The 22,370-nt window shown below is 36.5% G+C and overlaps 1 protein-coding gene across 1 annotated transcript in view; it reads right to left on the bottom strand.

The window, feature by feature from the left end:
• LOC123533998 (replication protein A 70 kDa DNA-binding subunit-like) overlaps positions 1–22,370 on the bottom strand; it is a 34,931-nt gene continuing 12,561 nt past the window's right edge. Inside the window, exons 6-15 of the mRNA XM_045316012.2 lie at positions 22,188–22,317; positions 20,990–21,161; positions 18,852–19,044; positions 13,132–13,271; positions 11,058–11,274; positions 8,036–8,163; positions 7,304–7,417; positions 4,276–4,383; positions 2,955–3,041; positions 1–966 (exon numbers count right to left, since the gene is read on the bottom strand). Coding sequence (XP_045171947.1) covers positions 865–966; positions 2,955–3,041; positions 4,276–4,383; positions 7,304–7,417; positions 8,036–8,163; positions 11,058–11,274; positions 13,132–13,271; positions 18,852–19,044; positions 20,990–21,161; positions 22,188–22,317 — 1,391 coding nt within the window. The 3' untranslated portion in view covers positions 1–864. The remainder of the gene's footprint in view (positions 967–2,954; positions 3,042–4,275; positions 4,384–7,303; positions 7,418–8,035; positions 8,164–11,057; positions 11,275–13,131; positions 13,272–18,851; positions 19,045–20,989; positions 21,162–22,187; positions 22,318–22,370) is intronic.

Consider the following 22,370-nt stretch of genomic DNA (forward strand, 5'->3'; position numbering starts at 1 on the left):
TGCCTTTCATTTGCCTTTAATGACATACAATCCAACAAAATACATAGAAATATTCAAGTAAAGACTATGCTTTTTCTAAGATGAACACATTCAAATAAACGTTAGCTATTAAATATCCTGTTGTCTTGGTTATCAGCAATTCCACAGGGTTGTTTTTATAATAATATCACACTAAATACTAATCTACTTCATTCTACACAAATTTAACAATTGTCACAGAATGGTCCCTTAAACATATAACATGTAGTACTCTAGTACATTTCATATTCTGGTGTTTTACTGGTAAGATCAGATACTTAGTTGTCCATTTAAAAAAAAACTCACAGCCAACTGAACTTTCTTTTTCACAGCTGATTTAGCACAATGTTCACAGTCAACTTAGCCAAATGTTTACTACCACTACAGCACTATATTCCTTGTTATTACAGCACTATGTCCATAACCAATAGATGACACTAATGTACTGAACTCTCAGTTTATCCATCAAAATCAATTATGAAAACAAGAATCTTGTTTCTTGTATTTATAATCTGTGTGTTAGACCAACATGAAACAGTTTTCTTGAAATTCAACTTTTAATGGTTCACTTAAATTTTTTCTATGTCTCCAGATATTTCCTTTAATTTAACTTCATAATCAATAAATATTCATACATATTATAGTTACATAATTTCTTGAAAGAAATTAGAGTAAGATACAATTCAAACTAGAAGAAAGTAAAGTATAGCTGATTCTGTATAATGCAGTGACTCATTTAAATGCAGCAGATAAATAACAATAAATAACTTGTGATGAGTTTCATGTTGATTTTTTTTTGGTCACCATTTTACTGTAAGAAGTTTTGTAGTATAAACAGTATACTGTTTAGTTTAACATAGTGTTTATTTCATCAATGAGTCTTTTGGCATCATCAACCCAATCCACTGGAGTAGCACCTGTACAGACCGTCTTCAGACGACTTTCATCCTGAAATGATAAATGTTAGAATATTCTGAAAGAGTTTTTTCCCTTTCAAAACGAATGGCATTTGTAAAATTATCTTAAGGTAGTTCTGCATGTTTGATAAACCGGAATTGATGGCGTAACGTCATTTATCCGGAAAACGTGGAATAAAGCCTGGATTCGGCGTACGGAAATGAAAAAAAAAAATATGATTTAATCAGAACCTGTGAGTAAATTTAATATACAATGGCACTGTTGCTATATTTCTATAGTCAAAATATGATATTAAAACATATGACACATTAAAAAATAAAAAAAAATGTCTTCAAATTAGCGTGAAATGTCCGGTTTACTTTAACCTTGGTCAAATATCTCAAAAATAAGCACATGGACCTATAAATTTTATTTCATTAAATTATAGGTCATGTGGTTATTTACAACTGTGAGAAGTTTCATCAAAATCTACATTGTAGAAAAATTTCCAATCGCGAAATGTTATGAAAGTTTTGATTTTCCCATAGACTCCCATTATGAAATATTGCGTGAGGTCAAAATTTTTCGAATCAGTCTAGCAAAAGATCCAGCACAAGACCCTATCCTTTTTATTTGTTGAAATTTCTAGGTATACTGTGGAGTTTTGAAAAATCAGAGTTTGATCAAATTCTACATTGTAGAAAAAAAATCGAACCAAATGTGCAGAACTACCTTAAACGCATCAAAACAGTTATATAAAGTTCTTTGAAAATGGTGAATTTTTTATGGCACCGACATGTCAAATATTGTTGCCCCTTTATGCAGCCCTTCAGAGCTCCAGATAAGCTGCGTATTTAAAACTGTAGAAAGCCCAATTGAATTTATAGTGTGCGTACTGAAACGCAATTAAATCTCCTAATACCCAATTCATAAAAAATCCCTTGCGTACCGTGTTTTCCTTATTACTAGAACGGATACGAGACTTTAACGCTAGATTCATACAGTGTGCATACTGAAACGCAATTAGATTTACTAATACCCAATTCATAAAAAATCCCTTTCGTATCGTGTTTTCCTCATTACTAGAACGGATACGAGACTTTAACGCTAGATAACTGACCGGTTATACGTTACCGCAGAACAGGTTGCAATTTATCAGAAAAATCACAGGACCATTCAATCGGCTGATCAGTGCTATTTGGACGCTTTGTAAACAATTTTACTCTGATAAAATGTAGAGGTTGCAGACGGTGTAGTGCTTATAGTAGAACGCATATTGCGGTGAACACTGAACACATCGTTTGGGATATTATGGATGAATTGATATCCGTGTAAAACAATTTTAAAAAGACAGTACTGTTTTAAGGGTACCATTTAAGTACCTTTAACATAGTCAATTCTGGTTAATGTTATATACCATGTATACTGTAAGCAAAAAATACTCAATTGTTTGTGTGAGACTGGTGAAATACCCATTTGTTTTAGCAAATACCCAATTACTTCTGAAAAGGCTGGGTATTGATAAAATTTTTACCCAATTCAGATTTCCAGTACCCAATTCAGACAAAAAGTAATGGGTAAATACCCAATTGCACCAAAAACTTATCTGGAGCTCTGGCCTTTTTTTTTGGAACTCAATGTATATATCACAAAATTGAAATCATTTTGAAGAGTAATGTACATATTTGATATGCTGTTCAATTTAGATGCTAAACAATGATTTGGTGCTGTTTGCATTTGAAACAACTTAATAAAGGACATTAAAAGGTGCAGTGAGAGCATATAACACAAACCACATGTTACAGGTTCTAATCCCAGTGAAGGTATGTGATACATACCCCTGAGGTAAAAGGTTCTAATCCCACTGCGAGTCACGTATGTGACACCCCAAAGGCAATAGGTTCTAATCATAGAAAGAGCAGAACTTGACATCTACTGGACAAAGTCAACATAGCAGTCGTTAAGCACAGACTTGTCTAGTATAAACAACGTAAAATAAACAAGTTTACACTATAGAATCTTGTTTTGCTTATACATACATTGTAGGTTTCCACCTTTGCTCTCAGTTTGAATATGTACGTTTTGAAGTTTGCCTCTGTAAACACCTGGTCAAACTGTGCTTCATTCTGCAGAAAATAAATATTGTCAGTTTTGTTACGTTTAACTCAGAAAGACACGATATGCCTACTTTCCAGCATTTACTGATAAAGCTGGGATATTTCAAGTTCCTTTCTGGCTGTAATGGGTAGAACCACCTAGACACTGAATTAGCAAGCAAGCTGGATCCCATTCTCATTGATGGGAGCAAGAAGCAAATAATTTGAATTAGCAAATCAATGACCTACCACAGATGCACAAATCAAGTCTCTAAAATAATTTACGGTCTTGTATACAGGCTAGGAACCAGTAAACAAAACATTGCCATCTCCATTCCTTTTTTAAACACAGGTATAATTATAAAACTAAACGTAACTGACTTAATGTCTTGTGAAACAGAGTTGTTCTCAGACCCGAAAAACAAACATTCAAATGATGCGGAATAAAACATGAAAGTAGTAATTACCTGTGTATGGAAAATGGTTCTGTTTGGATACTGGTTCCAAGTAAGTAATCTTAGCAATTCTTAGTGTGAAAGAATACACCACTGAAGATACTATACAGACAGTAAAATTCTATACTGGTCATTTTGTAACATAATTTTAGAATCATTTAATATTGTAGACTAGGAATTATTCATAGCCAACATTTGCAAACAGAAACCACGTAAATTCAAAACACTTGTCAGTATAATTCATTAGTAAATACATGTACCAGAATAGTTAACTGCAAGGATAAGTAACTTGGAAGACAACTTACTACAAACTAAAGAATAACAAACTAAAGGAGCCAATTATTAAAGGCATATTAGATCCAAATTTCATATCTAAAACATGAACAATTACTTCATACAGTTTATGTAAACATAAAATTAACAAATTTATGTGAATTAACAGTACTATGTATTAGGTTTAAAATAGTACTCACTGTATACAATTTAGAAAAACACAGAAAAAATGTGTGCTACCACTTAAGATATTCAAATGATACTGCATGACAGTTAATTATGAATGCAGCTCTATATGCAAACTTAATCTCAATATTTCGTAAAGTTAAATACATCTGATGAGGATTTTATTTGAAGTAAACATCTACAGATAAAATATTTTAGTGAAAGATGGCCATACAATATCTTCAACCAAATATATGTCTATTCTCTACCTAAATGTATATTAAAAGAGATGCACAAATTACTATCTCAACAGTATGTTAAAGTGGTAGTTAGATAAGGTTTACGGGAACAAGATACAAGTGTGAGCTTACTGTTTCTCTCATATTGCCAAGGTCATCTGCTTTCACATCAAGGATCAACTCAGCTGAATCCTGAAAACACGTCACCCATTGGTTCCCAGTATGGTCAGCCAAATTTACCTGCAAAATGGTAAATTAACTCTTGTTTAATCATAAAATCCAAAACTTCAGTTTGCCAATTTTAAGATAACGTACTAGTACAGGTTGTGATTTCGGGGGTTTATTACACATTTCAATTTAAGCCTAAAAGAATGTTTAGAGTTATGTCCCAATAAGAGGGCCACAGCTGCAGTAATCACTCGCCTGATGCCGACTATTTCACCTTGAATATATATGTATGACACTGAATCATGAATGGTAACATGTGTTTAGCATAAACAAGAGGACCATGATGGTCCTGAATCGCTCACCTCTTCCCACATGACCCAGTTTTGAGTATGACGTCGTTTTTTCTATTATTTGACATAGTGACCTAGTTTTTGAGCTCATGTGACTCAGTTTTGAACTTGACCTAGATATTATCAAGATAAAAATTCTGACCAATTTTCATGAAGATCCATTGAAAAATATGGTCTCTAGAGAGGTCACAAGGTTTTTCTATTATTTGACCTACTGACCTAGTTTTCGAAGGTACATGACCCTGTTTTGAACTTTACCTAGATATCATCAAGGTGAACATTCTCACTAATTTTCATGAAGATCTCATGAAAAATATGGCCTCTAGAGAGGTCACAAGGTTTTTCTATTTTTATACCTACTGGCCTAGTTTTTGACCGCACGTGACCCAGTTTCGAAACTGACCTAGATATCATCAAGGTGAACATTCAGATCAATTTTCATGAAGATCCATTGAAAAATATGGTCTCTAGAGAAGTCAAAAGATTTTAATAATTTTAGACCTACTGACCTAGTTTTTGACCGCAGTTGACCCAGTTTCGAACTTGACCTAGATATCATCAAGATGAACATTCAGACCAACTTTCATACAGATCCCATAAAAAGTATGGCCTCTAGAGAGGTCACAAGGTTTTTTTATTATTTGACCTACTGACCTAGTTTTTTAAGGCACGTGACCCAGTTTCAAATTTGACCTAGATATCATCAAGGTGAACATTCTGACCAATATTAATGGAGATCCATTCACAAGTATGGCCTCTAGAGAGGTCACAAGGTTTTTCTATTTTTAGACCTACTGACCTAGTTTTTGACTGCACATGACCCTGTTTCGAACTTGACCTAGATATCATCAAGATGAACATTCAGACCAATTTTCATACAGATCCCATGAAAAATATGGCCTTTAGAGAGGTCACAAGGTTTTTCTATTATTTGACCTACTGACCTAGTTTTTGAAGGCACGTGACCCACTTTCGAACTTGACCTAGATATCATCAAGATGAACACTCAGACCAACTTTCATACAGATCCCGTAAAAAATATGGCCTCTAGAGAGGTCACAAGGTTTTTCTATTATTTGACCTACTGACCTAGTTTTTGAAGGCACGTGACCCACTTTCGAACTTGACCTAGATATCATCAAGGTGAACATTCTGACCAATTTTCATGAAGATCTCATGAAATATATGGCCTCTAGAGAGGTCACAAGGTTTTTCTATTTTTAGACCTACTGACCTAGTTTTTGACCGCACGTGACCCAGTTTCGAACTTGACCTAGATATCATCAAGACGAACATTCAGACCAACTTTCATACAGATCCCATGAAAAATATGGCCTTTAGAGAGGTCACAAGGTTTTTCTATTATTTGACCTACTGACCTAGTTTTTGAGGGCACATGACCAAGTTTCGAACTTGACCTAGATATCATCAAGGTGAACGTTCTGACCAATTTTCATGAAGATCTTGTAAAATATATGGCCTCTAGAGAGGTCACAAGGTTTTTCTATTTTTAGACCTACTGACCTAGTTTTTGAAGGCACGTGACCCAGTTTCGAACTTGACCTAGATATCATCAAGGTGAACAATCTGACCAATTTTCATGAAGATCTTGTGAAATATATGGCCTCTAGAGAGGTCACAAGGTTTTTCTATTTTTAGACCTACTGACCTAGTTTTTGAAGGCACGTGACCCAGTTTCGAACTTGACCTAGATATCATCAAGATGAACATTCTGACCAACTTTCATAAAGATCCCATGAAAAATGTGACCTCTAGAGTGGTCACAAGCAAAAGTTTACGGACGGACGGACGCACGGACGGACGACGGACACCGCGCGATCACAAAAGCTCACCTTGTCACTTTGTGACAGGTGAGCTAAAAACCATAAAACAAGCCAAGTGCCCCAATTTTAATAAATCTGAGACATGAAAAGTTAGATAAAGATCTGCCAAGTAGTTAAAGGGAAAAGTCAGCTCTACTGTCCAAATTTAATAGAGGATTTTATAAGAATGCTACAGACCAGGTTTGATAAAGATCCATCAAGCACTTCATGTGGAGAAGTTGTTCAAAGGTATTTTAATTTTATCTTTAGCAGCCCCAAAAAGGGGCTAAGTGCCAAAATTTCAAGAAATTAAATAGAGGACTCTTTTATAAGAATGCTACAGACCACATCTGATGAATATCCAACAAAAGCTTCTGAGCTACGTTTAAGAGTGTATCTTATTTGAGCACTTGTGGCCCCCTTTGAATAAAACTGACCCTGTGATGCTTTGGTTCAGGTAAGCTAAAAATTAGCAGGTAGGTTATTATTATTTTTTTTGGGGTGGGGGGGGGGGGGGGGGGGATAGGACATACAGAACATCAGTGTCACATAGGTCCAAAACTAGAATTGTTCGTGTTACACTTGAAATTCTGCTTTGTATTAATTGCATTAATATATAAATTGTATATGCTCATTTGTTTGAAAATCGCCACTGAAAAAAATTATTTTGAAAGCTTTTATCTAGGCAACTATGTGTTACCCAAGTCACCCAAGTGTTACCTTTTAAGCTAGGTATTACCCTAAACACACATTTTTTAAAACAATTTTACATTTAGACTCTAGTCAAGATAAAATTGATCTTATACAAGAAATACTTACAGATAATATCATTCTCCATTTATAGCTGGGAAATTCTTTACTGCACTTCTCACATCTGTACATTCCGTTTCCTTGGTCAATAACTTTTTTATTACATTGATCTGTCGGACATGCCTACAAACAAGGACAATGACATTTCAGAACTGTTATGAGCCAACAGTCATATAATATTTGGAGTGATCTTCACCAGTTTAACAGTAGTTGGCGCTGAAAGTAGATAATTCAGTTGTATCTGACCTTCTTTCCTGTATTTGCAGTTCTTGGGAAGCAATTAAACATGGGGAAACTACTCACAGTTCTCTTATGTAAAGGCAATGACTCCCGTAACGCTTCCGAAAAAACGCAGAAACAGCATCAAGATTTTGTGAATAATTTCACAAACATTTTACATTTCAAATGTAACCCTATGACTGAATCTTAACCAATCTAGTGTGTATAAAGAGTAACTTATACAGTAATCTGTGAAATATTTTATCATGTGACACGTGGAGGCTATCTTGATCTAGAGCAAGAATAATTTTTTTTTACAATTCAAGTGTTAACAGTACTATTGTTTACCATTTAGCCATCACTACTAAGCAGGTAAGTTTTTGAAAGGTATATCATGCTTTTTGGTATGTACAGGCATTTTTCCCATTGCCATTTTTTCAAACTGTATGCCTCTCTGTTAAAACGAAATCTGTTTTCAGTACGAGACTTTTTTTATTCAGGAATAAACAAACAATAACTAACCATATACATAGAGTTTTCTTTGCGTAGGAAGATGACAGTTCCCTTCGATGTAAAATAGTCTGGTTTATCTCCATGACCAATGTTCTCATTTTTCAACTGACCAAATGTCTTCCAGTTTGTACCAGAGCCTGCAAAGTATACATTATGCTTTTCCATATTATCCCTACCCTTTCAATCAGTAATCGTTAATATTAGATATAAGAGTAGCCTTAAGAAATATGCATGAATTCTGCAGTGGACATACCTGCCTGACTTTTGGTGTGCAATATGAATCCATGATGAGTGTATATTACTTGTAGGAGAGGTAACAAGTAGATTGCCATGCAATACAGAATCCCCTATTGGAAGGTGACTTGACTTAGATGATCTTGGACATATTCATTTGTCCGTTCACGACAGTGTTCTTAGAATTTTAGGGTAGTCTTTTAATTGCTGTCCGAGTAATAAAATAGTACTCTGTTCTGCTCTGGTGCCCAGCCCTATTGAGAATAACCATAGCGGATAGGAACCAATACCTGGTTTCCATTGTTGCAAATATTTATCACTAAACTGTTCTCTCTGCATCAGGTTTTATTCACAACATTCCACACACTAAACATCAAGACCAACTATTTAAGTTTGAATCAATCTATTTAGTAATAACAGAGATAAATGAAATTGCATCAAAACTTTAACCAAGGTGTTGAGGTGATGCCTGGGCAAGTATGACAGCTCTTCATACACTTTGTACAGTAGAGCATATAATCCCTTCGTGGATGACAGAGTTATTGTCTGGGCATGAAACAGACCCAGTAAATACCATGATGACCTTTGACCTCCAAGTGTGACCTTGACATTTAACCTATGGGTCTGAAAGGCTTGGTGCAAAACTATTGTAAGTGCATATAAATAAAGAACAAGATACAATAGTTTTGAGCCAAGCCCTCGATATGCCCCTAACCACGGTAAGCATATTTATTAAAGGAACAAAATGATCTGAAGGAATTATTTTGGTAGAGGGTCATCAGAGGAACAATGCTGTGAAATTTGTTGAAACTGGCCTGGTGGTTTAAGAAATGTTCTTTAGAGAAATTGGAGGAAACTAGAAAATGCTTTTGTAAAAAAAGCGCATGTCTCCCCCAATGCAAAGTCCTATAGGTAAGAAGTCAATAGGGGTCAGGAGCAAAAATCAAAGAGACACTGATGGTTGGCTGCAATGGGGATCATCTACTTGGCATGTCCAGTCATCCCGCTAAATTTCAACACTCTTGGCCTAGTGGTTCTCAAGTCACTGTTCAGGCTCCTGTGACCTTGACCTTTGATCAAGTGACCTCAAAATAAATAGGGGTCATCTACTCTGCATGCCCAATCATCCTATTAAGTTTCAACATTGTAGGTCAAGTGGTTCTCAAGTAATTTCCAAAAGATGATTTTACATGAACAGGCCACTGTGACCTTGACCTTTAACAGACTGACCACAAAATCAATAGGGGTCATCTACTCTGCATGTTCAATCATCCTATGAAGTTTCAACATTCTGGGTCAAGTGGTTCTCAAGTTATTGATCAGAACTGGTTATCAATGTTCAGGCCCCTGTGACCTTGATCTTTAACGGAGTGGCCCCAAAAACAATAGGGGTCATTTACTCTGCATGAACAATCATCCTATGAAGTTTCAACATTCTGGGTCAAGAGGTTCTCAAGTTATTGATTGGAAATGGTTTTCCATGTTCAGGCCCCTGTGGCCTTGACCTTTAACAGAGTGACCCTAAAATCGTTAGGGGTCATCTACTCTGCATGACCAATCATCCTATGAAGTTTCATCATTCTGGGTCAAGTGGTTCTCAAGTTACTGACCGGAAATGGTTTTCAATGTTCGGGTCCCTGTGACCTTGACCTTTCACAGAGTGACCCCAAAATCATTAGGGGGTCATCTACTCTGCATGACCAATCATCATATTAAGTTTCAACATTCTGGGTCAAGTGGTTCTCAAGTTATTGACCGGAAATGGTTTTCAATGTTCAGGCCCCTGTGACCTTGACCTTTAATGGAGTAACCCCAAAATCGATAGGGGTCATCTACTTTGCATGTGCAATCATCCTATGAAGTTTCAACATTCTGGGTCAAGTGGTTCTCTAGTTATTGATCGGAAATGTTTTTCCATGTTCAGGCCCCGTGACCTTTGATGGAGTGACCCCAAAATCAATAGGGGTCAATTACTCTTTATGACCAATCATCCTATGAAGTTTCAACATTTGGGGTCAAGTGGTTCTCTAGTTATTGATCGGAAATGGTTTTCAATGTTCAGGCCCCTGTGACCTTGACCTTTGACGGAGTGACCCCAAAATCAATAGGGGTCATCTACTCTTCATGATCAATCATCCTATGAAGTTTCAACATTCTGGGTCAAGTGGTTCTCTAGTAATTGATCGGAAATGGTTTTCAATGTTCAGGCCCCTGTGACCTTGACCTTTGACGGAGTGACCCCAAAAACAATAGGGGTCGTCTACTCCAGCAGCTCTACAACACTATGAAGTTTGAAGGTTCTAGGTCAAATGGTTCTCCAGTTATTGCTCGGAAATGAAGTGTGACGTACGGACGGACGGACAGGGCAAAAACAATATGTCTCCTGGGGGAGACATAATAATGGATGGATGATGGACATCTAATGATGCTTGACGCTCACTATTTGCAGTTCGGGCTTAGGTGATCTACAAAGACTTTGATTGTAATAATAAGTACTTTTAATCACTTTGTCACTTTACTTGAATATTTTTTGCTAGTACCACCTGCTAAAAATAAAACAATCTTATGTTTGTTGTTCAAGTCACACTGCCAGAAGTTTAGGTAATATGGTGATTTTCCAGCTTTACTGCTGAAGATTCCAGACTTTTTTCTGGCATAGGTAGGGAAGTTTGCTGAATGGCTCCTCAGATGATATAATCAAACATGTGGCAAGGCTCTGAAACTACTCAAAGTTGCACTCAGACACCCCAGAGAAAAAAATCTATTGTACAAAACTAAAGCAGAAGAATAATTTTACCAGCAGCTCCAGTGCCTCCTTCTGACCTGTATGCCTGGAAATCTCTGTTTTGACCTTCTCTCTGCCACCAACCTTTCAGCAGATGTGCTTCCCTGATGTCAGGATTGATGATCATCTGACTGCTGGACAGTACAGACAGTGAACGTCCACCCCAGTCCGACAGACGACAACCTTTACACGCTATCACAGGATTACTGTCACCATTAAATGTCTCTGCCTGTCATTTAAATATAATTTTTTTCTTAATTTTCCATAAGCCTTATAGATGGTGTATTTTTAGTCCTTATCAATTGGAACATTTGAACAAATCTGGACAAGGACCTTCCATGGTGTAACAAACCAAGTTTAACGAAGATCAATCAAGCGGTTCATGCGAAGAAGTTGTTAAAAAAAATCTATCTTTAGCAAAAACAGCCCTTAAAATGAGCCAAGGGCCCCCATTTGAATGAATTTGTGAAAGGACCTTAATCTGGTTTTACAGACCACGTTTGGTGAAGATCCATCAAATGGTTCATGAGAAGTTGTTCAATCATTTTCTATTTTTAGATCTAGTGGGCCCTACTCGGGGCCAAGTGCATCCCACTGAATAAACTTGGAGGAAGACCATATAATGGAGCTACAGACTAAGTTTGATGATCTATCAAGTAGTTTTAGTTTTTTTTCTCTAGTTTTAGCTGTAGTGGCCCATAAAAGGGGCAAAGCAGCCCCATTAGAACAAGTCTGGAGAAGAATCTTATAATGATGCTACAAACCAGTTTTAGTTAAGATCCATCAAGTGTTTCATCAGAAGTTGTTTTAACATATTTCTATTTTCAGCTCGAGGCACCCATAGAAGGGGTCAAGAGCTCTCTTTTGAATTAGAGACAGGATCTTACAATGATGCTACAGCAAAATGACCATATATCATGAGGTTATGCAAGTAGACTTGTGTTATACTAAGGCCTGCTCTAGCAAATGACACACTCAACAAGAGCACCGCCTTGCGGGTGCTGACGCTCATCTGATTTTTTTTGTGTAATATAAATATTGTCCTACCCATGATTTTCTAAGTCTAAAAAGGGCCATCATTCTTGCAAAAAGCAGGATAGAGTTATGTTTCTTGATGTACAGTGTCCAGTTATGATGGTGAAAAACTGTTGCGAGTTTTAAAGCAATAGCTTTGATAGTTTATGAGAAAAGTTGACTTAAACATAATACTCAACCAAGAAAATGATTTTCTAAGTCCAAAAGGGGCAATAATTATTGCAAAAAGCAGGATGGAGTTATGTTGCTTGCTGTACAGGGTCAGCTTATGATGGTGAACAAGTGTTGCAAGTTTCAAAGCAATAGCTTTGATAGTTTAAGAGAAAAAGTTGACCTAAACATAAAACTTAACCAAGAAATCTGATATTTTCTAAGTCCAAAAGGGGCCATAAATCTTGCAAAAAGCAGGACAGAGTTATGTTTCTTGCTGTACAGGGTCAACTTATGATGGTGAACAAGTGATGCAAGTTTTAAAGCAATAGCTTTGATAGTTTAGGATAAAAGCTGACCTAAACATAAAACTTAACCAAGAAAACTGATTTTCTAAGTCCAAAAGGGGCAATAAATCTTGCAAAAACCAAGATGGAGTTATGTTTCTTGATGTACAGGGTCTGCTTATGATGGTGAACAAGTATTCCAAGTTTCAAAGCAATAGCTTTGATAGTTTAGGAGAAAAGTTGACCTAAACATAAAACTTAACCAAGAAATCTGATATTTTCTAAGTACAAAAGGGGCCATAAATCTTGCAAAAAGCAAGATGGAGTTATGTTTCTTGCTATACAGGGTCAGCTTATGATGGTGAACAAGTATTACAAGTTTCAAAGCAATAGCTTTGATAGTTTAGGAGAAAAGCTGACCTAAACATAAAACTTAACCAGGCAACGCCGACGCCGACGCCGACAACCGCTCAAGTGATGACAATAACTCATCATTTTTTTTCAAAAAATCAGATGAGCTAAAAATTACTGTAAATTCATAATGTAAATGACTACTACTTACAACATATCCACAGAGTGTAAGATTGTTGTAAACATGCACGACTGCTACTTACATCAGATCCCCAAAGTGTAAGATTGACAACCATTCCTGACTGGTCTACTAAATGAACATCTCTCTTCGCGATCTCTTTCTTGCTTTGTTTGCCTGTCACTGTAGCTAAATCAGCTGAACTTTTTACCACACCAAGTATATCTAAAATACCAAGATCACACACATTAAACCAGCTCACCTACAGGTTTACTTAACGTTTGTCTATTTGACATTCAGATTTACTTATAGTCTGTCTGTTTAGCCAACAAATTTAATGTGATTTATAATTTTATTGAATTTAATGTTTGTTTCACCTACAGAATTACTTCCACATAGATAATTACGTAATGTTTGTTCCACCTACATAATTACGTAAGGTTTGTACCACCTACAGAATTATGTATGTTTGTTCCATCTACAGAATTACATAATTTTTGTTGCACCTACAGAATTACTTCCAATAACAGAATTACGTAATGTTTGTTGCACCTACAGAATTACTTCCACCTACAGAATTACGTATTTAAAGGTTTGTTCCAAATACAGAATTACTTCCACTTAAAGAATTACGTATGGTTTGTTCCACGTACAGAAATACATAATGTTTGTTCCATCTACAGAATTATGTAACGTTTGTTCCACCTACAGAATTACGTAAGGTTTGTTCCAACTACATAATTATGTACTGTTTGTTCCTCCTACAGAATTACATACCGGTAATGTTTGTTCCACCTAAAGAATTATGTAATGTTTGTTCTACCTACAGAATTACATAATGTTGTTTCATGATGAACAGATTTCAGAAATACTGAAATAAGTGCAAAAGGAAATAATTTGTTAAAACAAGAGTAATGGGACCTGCTATGTGAACTTGACTTATGATCCTTTCAACCTATTTTTAGCCTCCAATACCAATGAGTTTCAAGGATGTTCAAAGAAAACATCAATTTTGCCATATATTCTTAGTCAAAAAAGAGGAATAATATTCTGAAAATAAAGTACAAAACTATGAACCTGGTTTGTAATCTATGTTTTGCAGGAATATTCAATCAAATGCATAAAAAGGGTTCAGATGTCAATTTTGGGAAATTTTTGAAGTAAAAATGCTGATAATTCTGTCAAAACAAAAGTCAGAGTTAAGGGACGTAGTATTTGAACTTTTCTTTCGATAATACAAATACAGTCGAAACTCGGTATCTCCAACTCGCTTACCTCGAAATTCCGCTTAATTCGAAGAAATTTTCATGTCCCGTCAAAATTCCTTCTTTATATATGTAATTCAACTTCGGTTACCTCAAAATTTGACTTACCGAGACTCCGGATGTGTCGAATGGGTTTTCAGTCCTGTCAATAGAATTCGAGTGCATTGTGAACACAGTAAGTCGAAGTGAGAACAAGAGCTGTCTCCATAGGATGACATATGCCCCCGATGGCACTTTGAATGAGTAGTTATGGCCGATGTTAGAGTTTAGGACCTTTGACTTACGGAGCTGGGTCTTGCACGCGACACGTCGTCTTACTGTGTCACACATTCATGCGTAGTTATTTTAAAATCCATGCATGAATGACAAAGATATGGATTGGACATGCCCATCAATGCACTATCATGAAAAATGACCTTTAACGTCTAAGTGTGACCCTGACCTTTGAGCTACGGACCTGAGTCTTGCGCGCGACACATCGTCTTACTGTGGTACACATTCATGCCAAGTTATTTGAAAATCCATCCATGGTTGACAAAGATATGGACCGGACATGCCCATCAATGCACTATCCTTTAAAGTCTAAGTGTGACCTTGACCTTTGAGCTACGGACCTGGGTCTTGCGCGCGACACGTCGTCTTACTGTGGTTCACATTCATGCCAAGTTATTTGAAAATCTATCCATCGATGACAAAGATATGGACCGGACACGCCCATCAATGCACTATCCTTTAATGTCTAAGTGTGACCTTGACCTTTGAGCTACGGACCTGGGTCTTGCGCGCGACACGTCGTCTTACTGTGGTACACAGTTATTTGAAAATCCATTCATCGATGACAAAGATATGGACCGGACACGCCCATCAATGCACTATCCTTTAATGTCTAAGTGTGACCTTGACCTTTGAGCTACGGACCTGGGTCTTGTGCGCGACACGTCGTCTTACTGTGGTACACATTCATGCCAAGTTATTTGAAAATCCATCCATCGATGACAAAGATATGGACCGGACACGAAAATTGCGGACAGACTGACAGACCGACAGACGGTTCAAAAACTATATGCCTCCCTTCGGGGGCATAAAAATATGCGATAAAATTTCACACATATCATTGTGAATGTGGTTGGTTTTTAACATATGTCCATGTTTATTGCCTAACCAGAAAGCCGTGATGCCGACATATCAAAGGTGAGGCGATTATCAAAATGAGAGGATGTCATACTTGTTTGCACGTGCCATAATGATTGTTTGATGTAAACATAGATTTCTTTAATCATCAGTCATTTGTTTTAGACGTATGAAAATTGCTTTTAATTTAAACGAATGAATTAATTAGTTTGAACAGTTGGGATCTTTAATAAGGATTAATTAGATGTGATCACTGTATAAAAATTAAGTTCTTGGGGTAAAGCATCATTCGTTCAAAATGTGAGACTGAAATGCTGTCAATCCTCCGGAAGAGAAATGGGGTACAAAAAGGAAGCTTGACTCAAAAACATTTGGGGTTAGTATCATTTTTATTCTTCGAAAAACTGAAAACTTTGATAAACACAAACTGTACGGAATCGTGTACGCGTAACGTGCCGACAGCGTATACACGATATCAAGGAAACAGTTTTTCTTTCATTAAATCTTTTCATGTACTTTATGTGTACTTATCTTGTCCATATGTGTCCCTCCTCATAACTCGAATTTCGGTTATCTCGAAACTAGAGCTATCACTAAAGGTGATGAATGTACCCCCCACATGCACTGACACAGTACATTGCAATTTGACGCACACAAGATTGCATAATTATGTGGACTGTATGTATATAGACTGTATGTATACAGTATAGTAACAAAAAACAAAGTCCCATAACTATGCAGAATATTTATCTAAAAGAATGTAACATGAACCATGCACAACTAGGGTTGGTACTGATCACTTGTGTGAAGTTTCATTAAATTGTGTGTAAGGGTTTGGTAGATTAGGCACGCACAAGATTGCATATGCAGACTGTATGTACATAGTATGTTAACAAGAAACAAAGTCCCATAACTCTGCAATTTTTGTCGCTGAAAGAACCTAACATGCCCCATGCACAACTACTGTTGTTACTGATCACTTGTGTGAAGTTTCATTAAATTGTGTCAAGGGGATAAGGAGATATGGTGCGCACAAGATTGTGTCTATGTATATAGTATAGTAACAGAAAAAACAAAGTTCCATAACTCTGCAATTTTTTTTTCTGAAAGAACTTAACATGCCCCATGCACAACTACTGTTGTTACTGATCACTTGTGTGAAGTTTCATTAAATTGTGTCAAGGGGATGAGGAGAGATAGTGTGCACACGATTGTGTCTATGTATATAGTATAGTAACAAAAAAACAAAGTCCCATAACTCTGCAAATTTTTTTTCTAAAAGAACCTAACATGCCCCATGCACAACTACTGTTGGTACTGATCACTTGTGTGAAGTTTCATTAAATTGTGTCAAGGGGATGAGGAGCGATGGTGCGCACAAGATTGTGTCTATGTATATAGTATAGTAACAAAAAAACAAAGTCCCATAACTCTGCAAATTTTTTTTCTAAAAGAACATAACATGCCCCATGCACAACTACTGTTGGTACTGATCACTTGTGTGAAGTTTCATTAAATTGTGTCAAGGGGATGAGGAGAGATGGTGCGCACAAGATTGTGTCTATGTATATAGTATAGTAACAAAAAAACAAAGTCCCATAACTCTGCAAATTTTTTTTCTAAAAGAACCTAATATGCCCCATGCACAACTACTGTTGGTACTGATCACTTGTGAGAAGTTTCATTAAATTCTGTCAAGGGGATAAGGAGAGATGGTGCGCACAAGATTGCGTCTACGGACAGACGGCCAGACAACCTGAAACCAGTATACCCCCCTTTACAACTTTGTTGTCGGGGGGTACAATAAAAACCACGGTCCCTTGAAATTCGAGATACCGAGTTTCGACTGTATATTCGACTGTATATTGTATGTTTCAACCTGACTGTTACCAGGATGGGATGGTACAACAAGAGCTGTCTGATGACAGCGCGCTTGACTATTCGAAGAATTGATTGAAGAATGGTGTCAAAATATTTCCACTGATATTCAGACAAAAGAAATCAATAGATTAGACAAACAATGTTCCTGTATTACTTTGATTTCGATAAGTCTTGCACTAAATGGCAATATATGAGCCAATTTCAAAGTCCAAAAAGGGCCAAAATTCAGTCAAAATAGTTATGTACTCTTGCCTACAGATGGAAATCATAATGATAAACAAGTGTTCAAAGTTTAAAAGCCATATGTCAAATAGTTTTGACAAAACATGGACTTGTATGGAAGCAGAACCAATTTCAAAGTCCAAAATGGGCCATAATTCAGCCAAAATAGATGACAGAGTTATGTTCTCTTTCCTACAGATAGAGACTATTATACTAAACAAGTGATAAAAGTTTCAAAGCCATATGTCAAACACTTTACAAAAAATATGAACTGGTACGAAAAACTTAACCAAGATTTCTCAGTCAAAAAGGGCCATAATTCAGCCAAAATCCTTGATGGAGTTATGTACTCTTGCCTATAACTGGACATGGTGATGGTAAACAAATGTTGAAAGTTTCAAAGCTTTATCTCAAAAGACTTTGTCAAAATATGAACTGGTACGAAATATTAACCCAGATTTCTAAGTCAAAAAGGGCCATAATTCAGCCAAAATCCTTGATGGAGTTATGTACTCTTGCCTATAACTGGACATGGTGATGGTAAACAAGTGTTGAAAGTTTCAAAGCTTTATCTCAAAAGACTTTGTCAAAATATGAACTGGTACGAAAAACTTAACCATGATTTCTAAGTCAAAAGGGGCCATAATTCAGTCAAAATCCTTGATGGAGTTATGTGCTCTTGCCTATAACTGGACATGGTGATGGTAAACAAGTGTTGAAAGTTTCAAGGCTTTATCTCAAAAGACTTTGTCAAGATGTGGACTGGTACGAAATATTAACCCAGATTTCTAAGTCAAAAAGGGCCATAATTCAGCCAAAATCCTTGATGGAGTTATGTGCTCTTGCCTATAACTGGACATGGTGATGGTAAACAAGTGTTGAAAGTTTCAAAGCTTTATCTCAAAAGACTTTGTCAAAATATGAACTGGTACGAAAAACTTAACCATGATTTTTAAGTCAAAAGGGGCCATAATTCAGCCAAAATCCTTGATGGAGTTATGTGCTCTTGCCTATAACTGGCCATGATGATGGTAAACAAGTGTTGAAAGTTTCAAAGCTTTATCTCAAAAGACTTTGTCAAAATGTGGACTGACGCCGACGATGTGGTGAGTAGGATAGCTCTACTTATTCTTCGAATAGTCGAGCTAAAAATGGACAGGACAAAGTTACAGCCCCACAAAACAACGTTTGGTAGGGGTATAAGCAAAATGCATTTAAAAAAAAAAATTCTATCTCTATAAAAAGAAAGGCACTTAAAAACAACCAATTACAATGCTGAAGATTTAGACCAGTTCAGACACATTACCTATAAAAGAGTTTGGCTGTTTTGATTCCAGGCTATCAATTTTGACAAAGTCAAAGGTCATAGTAGGTAAATCTGTCTCCTCCTCACAAGGTTCAATGATGCTGTCAGAATTAAAGGTCATCTCATAGTCATTCTTCACTGATGTGTACTGTTTATTTGCTGTCTTCAAGGTTGCTTTTGAAATGTAATACACCTGGCGGTCAAAAACAAAACAAGAGTGCAAGAATGTCACAATATACGCCCGTCACAGCAAATTTCTTTACTCTAGCACCTGTATTTGCAAATGGAATTTTAACTTTGTGGTTGTTTAGTAATAACTAAATGTTTTGTTTTTCTAAGTCCACAAAAAAACTCCTTACCAGGTAGAGATACCTTAAAATACACCTAAAATTGGAAAGTAACATCTATGTTGTACCATAGAAAAGTGGTCTTGGTTTTTCCCTACGGTCAATTATAAAAAAGTTACAATATAAGTTATTTATAGTAACAACTAAGGGAAGTTAATCTTTAAAAAAAAAAAAAAAAAAAAAAAAAAAAAAAAAAAAATAAAAAAAAAAAATTGTAAGTCCTCACAAAAATCTTTTCCAGGTAGAGACTGGTCAAAATACACCTCAAAATTGGATGTAGCATGCATATTGTACTACAGAAAAGTGGTCTCGATTTTTCCTATGACTAGTAATGAAAAAGTTACAATATAAGCTATTTATAGTAACAACAAAGGGAAGTAATTCGAAAGAAGGGAACTGCGCATGACACTTCGTCTCATGATGGTGTATAATTGTGTCAAGTTACATCAAAATCCCTCCATGCATGAAGAAGAAATGCTTCGGACAAAGTCATTCTTGTATCTGACCTTTGGCCTCTAAGTGTGACCTTGACCTTAGACCTAGGGACCTGGTTCTTGCGCATGACACTACGTCTCGTGGTGGTGAACATTTGTGCCAAGTTATATCAAAATCCCTCTATGCATGAAGAAGACATGCTCCGGACAAGGTTTTCATTCTCATATCCTTTGACCTCTAAGTGTGACCTTGACCTTAGACCTAGAGAGCTGGTTCTTGCGCATGACACTCCGCCTCATGGTGGTGAACTTTTGTGCCAAGTTATATCAAAATCCCTCTATGCATGAAGAAGAAATGCTCCGGACAAAGTTTTCATTCTTGTATCCTTTGACCTCTAAGTGTGACCTTGACCTTAGACCTAGGGACCTGGTTCTTGCGCATGACACTCCTTCTCATGATGATGAACAATTGTGCCAAGTTTCATCAAAATCCCTCTATGCATGAAGAAGATATGCTCCGGACAAAGTCATTCTTGAATTTGACCTTTGACCTCTAAGTGTGACCTTGACCTTAGACCTAGGGACCTGGTTCTTGCGCATGACACTCCGTCTCATGATGGTGAACAACTGTGCCAAGTTTCATCAAAATCCCTTCATGCATGTAGAAGATATGCTCCGGACAAGGTCTGTGGACGCCGCCCGCCCGCCCGCCAGGGGCGTTCCCATAATACGTCCCGTTTTTCAAACGGGCGTATAAAAATTCTGATATAAATTTCAATTTAATAAATGGATTTTTACATGACTGAAATTCTTTATGGAGAAATAATTTACCCTGTTCATAAGTAATTTTCTAAAAATTGTGTCTCTCAAGAACTCCTTGTATACTGAAAAAATATATTCCACAATAAGTTATACTTTGCTGCAACTATGAAATTAAGACTGTTTTTGGACATCTGAACAGATATCATTAAAAAAATTATAGTAATGTGCTAATAGTCAGCCAATCTACAGGAAAAATTATAATTAAGGTAATTGACACTAGAATCGTGTCCACAGGACATGGATGCCTCTATAATACTGTGCCATCTTCTGTATAGTTAAAAATACCAAAGGGCCGTGACTGCAGTAAAAATAGTCACAGAAAAATTCCTTCCTTTATGATCATATGCACATCAAGCTGTGAAAGTTTGAAGCAAATCAGGCTATAGTATGGGAGGAGTTGGACACACAAGATTTCGGGACATGCAGATGGACAAATGTAAGGACAGCAGCAACGCTATATGCCCCCACATAAATGTGTGGGTGCATAAAAAGGGTGGTAAGAACTTTAAATTACATTTCATCCTTTGGAAAATACCTTATTGACTTCCAACATGTTGTAGTACTTGTCAACAACATCTGTAAATCCTGTCGCTCTGATTTCTCCACTTTCATCAATCAAGTTTACACTGAACAATCGTCCTTCACCCCGCGAGTTACTCCAGGTACGAATATTACTTTTTTGGTTCACACGAGCTCGAATACGCCACCTGTTTAAAGACATAATGTAATAAGAAATAACTAGACTTTTTCAGAGTTTGTTTTGTTCAATTTTAAATCCAACTGACAAGTTTATGTCCAGCTTCAAAACAATGTAACCCTAAGGACAACACCCAAAATTTTTTCTCCAAGACAAATCTTATAAACAGGAACAACAACAGCTGTTTGTAAGACAGTCAATGCTCAACTATTCGAATTATTGTCACAAAAGCAGAAATATTACCCTAAATGTTAAATTTTTTATAGCGATTCAATTCAGTATCTGCATTAGTTTTGGAAGTAGTCACTTTCATGCAAAACTTTAACCAAAGTTTTACGTTCAAAAGGGGACATAATTTGGCCAAATTCATGTCAGTTATGGGAATTGAAGCTATCACCTAATTTTATAACCTTGAAGACACATGTGAAGTTTCAATTCAATATCTGCATTTGTTCTGGAGATAGTAACTTCAGGATTTTCCCTGACGCACAAATCCTGCATCATAGTCGCACTTTTCTGATAAATGACCCGTAAAAATAAAATCTGGGCATCACAGTGGACGCAATTTCTTGAAAATCTAAATCAGGCCAGTTTTGTTTACAAAGAGCGATTTTCTGAAAATGTACTTTGTTTCATAATTATATGCAGACTGTGTCACCAATTTTCTACATTTGTGTCGATTCACATTTCACAAATTTAATACCCAGTCTGATACTTTGAGTGATTAACACTTTGTAACAGTTGTTTTCGCTGCTCCCTACTACTACCAGTAGTACCAGTCTGCTGTTTACGAAAAAAATGGCTCAAAAGCAATATGCAAGCTGACGATGTTTATGACGTCGTCGGCAGCAGTACAGTAAGACCAAGTGGTACTTTAAGGAGTTCTCAAATTAGGGACTTTTCAAGGTCTGTGTGAACCCTCTATACAGAAGTTGCAGATTTTCACTAGGCAAAAATGTTACATTAAGCATTCTATCTTCTGACAGACAGGAATTCCAGTCTTAAAACATGCACATAAAAATGTATAGTGATTTACCTGTTCTGGTATGGTGTAAGACTTGCAATGCTGTGAATTCTGTTGCTTCCAGGTGTCCCAGGAGTACCTGGCTTTATATTGAAAGCTGCCTTATTTGATGGAGGGCTTTTGGCACCATTTACCACAGAACCTAGAATAAATATGCAATTACAAACCATTGTCTAAATTCTGTTATAATCATAT

This window comes from Mercenaria mercenaria, chromosome 12 (genome assembly GCF_021730395.1).
Source record: "Mercenaria mercenaria strain notata chromosome 12, MADL_Memer_1, whole genome shotgun sequence".
NCBI classification, from domain to species: Eukaryota; Metazoa; Mollusca; class Bivalvia; order Venerida; family Veneridae; genus Mercenaria; species Mercenaria mercenaria.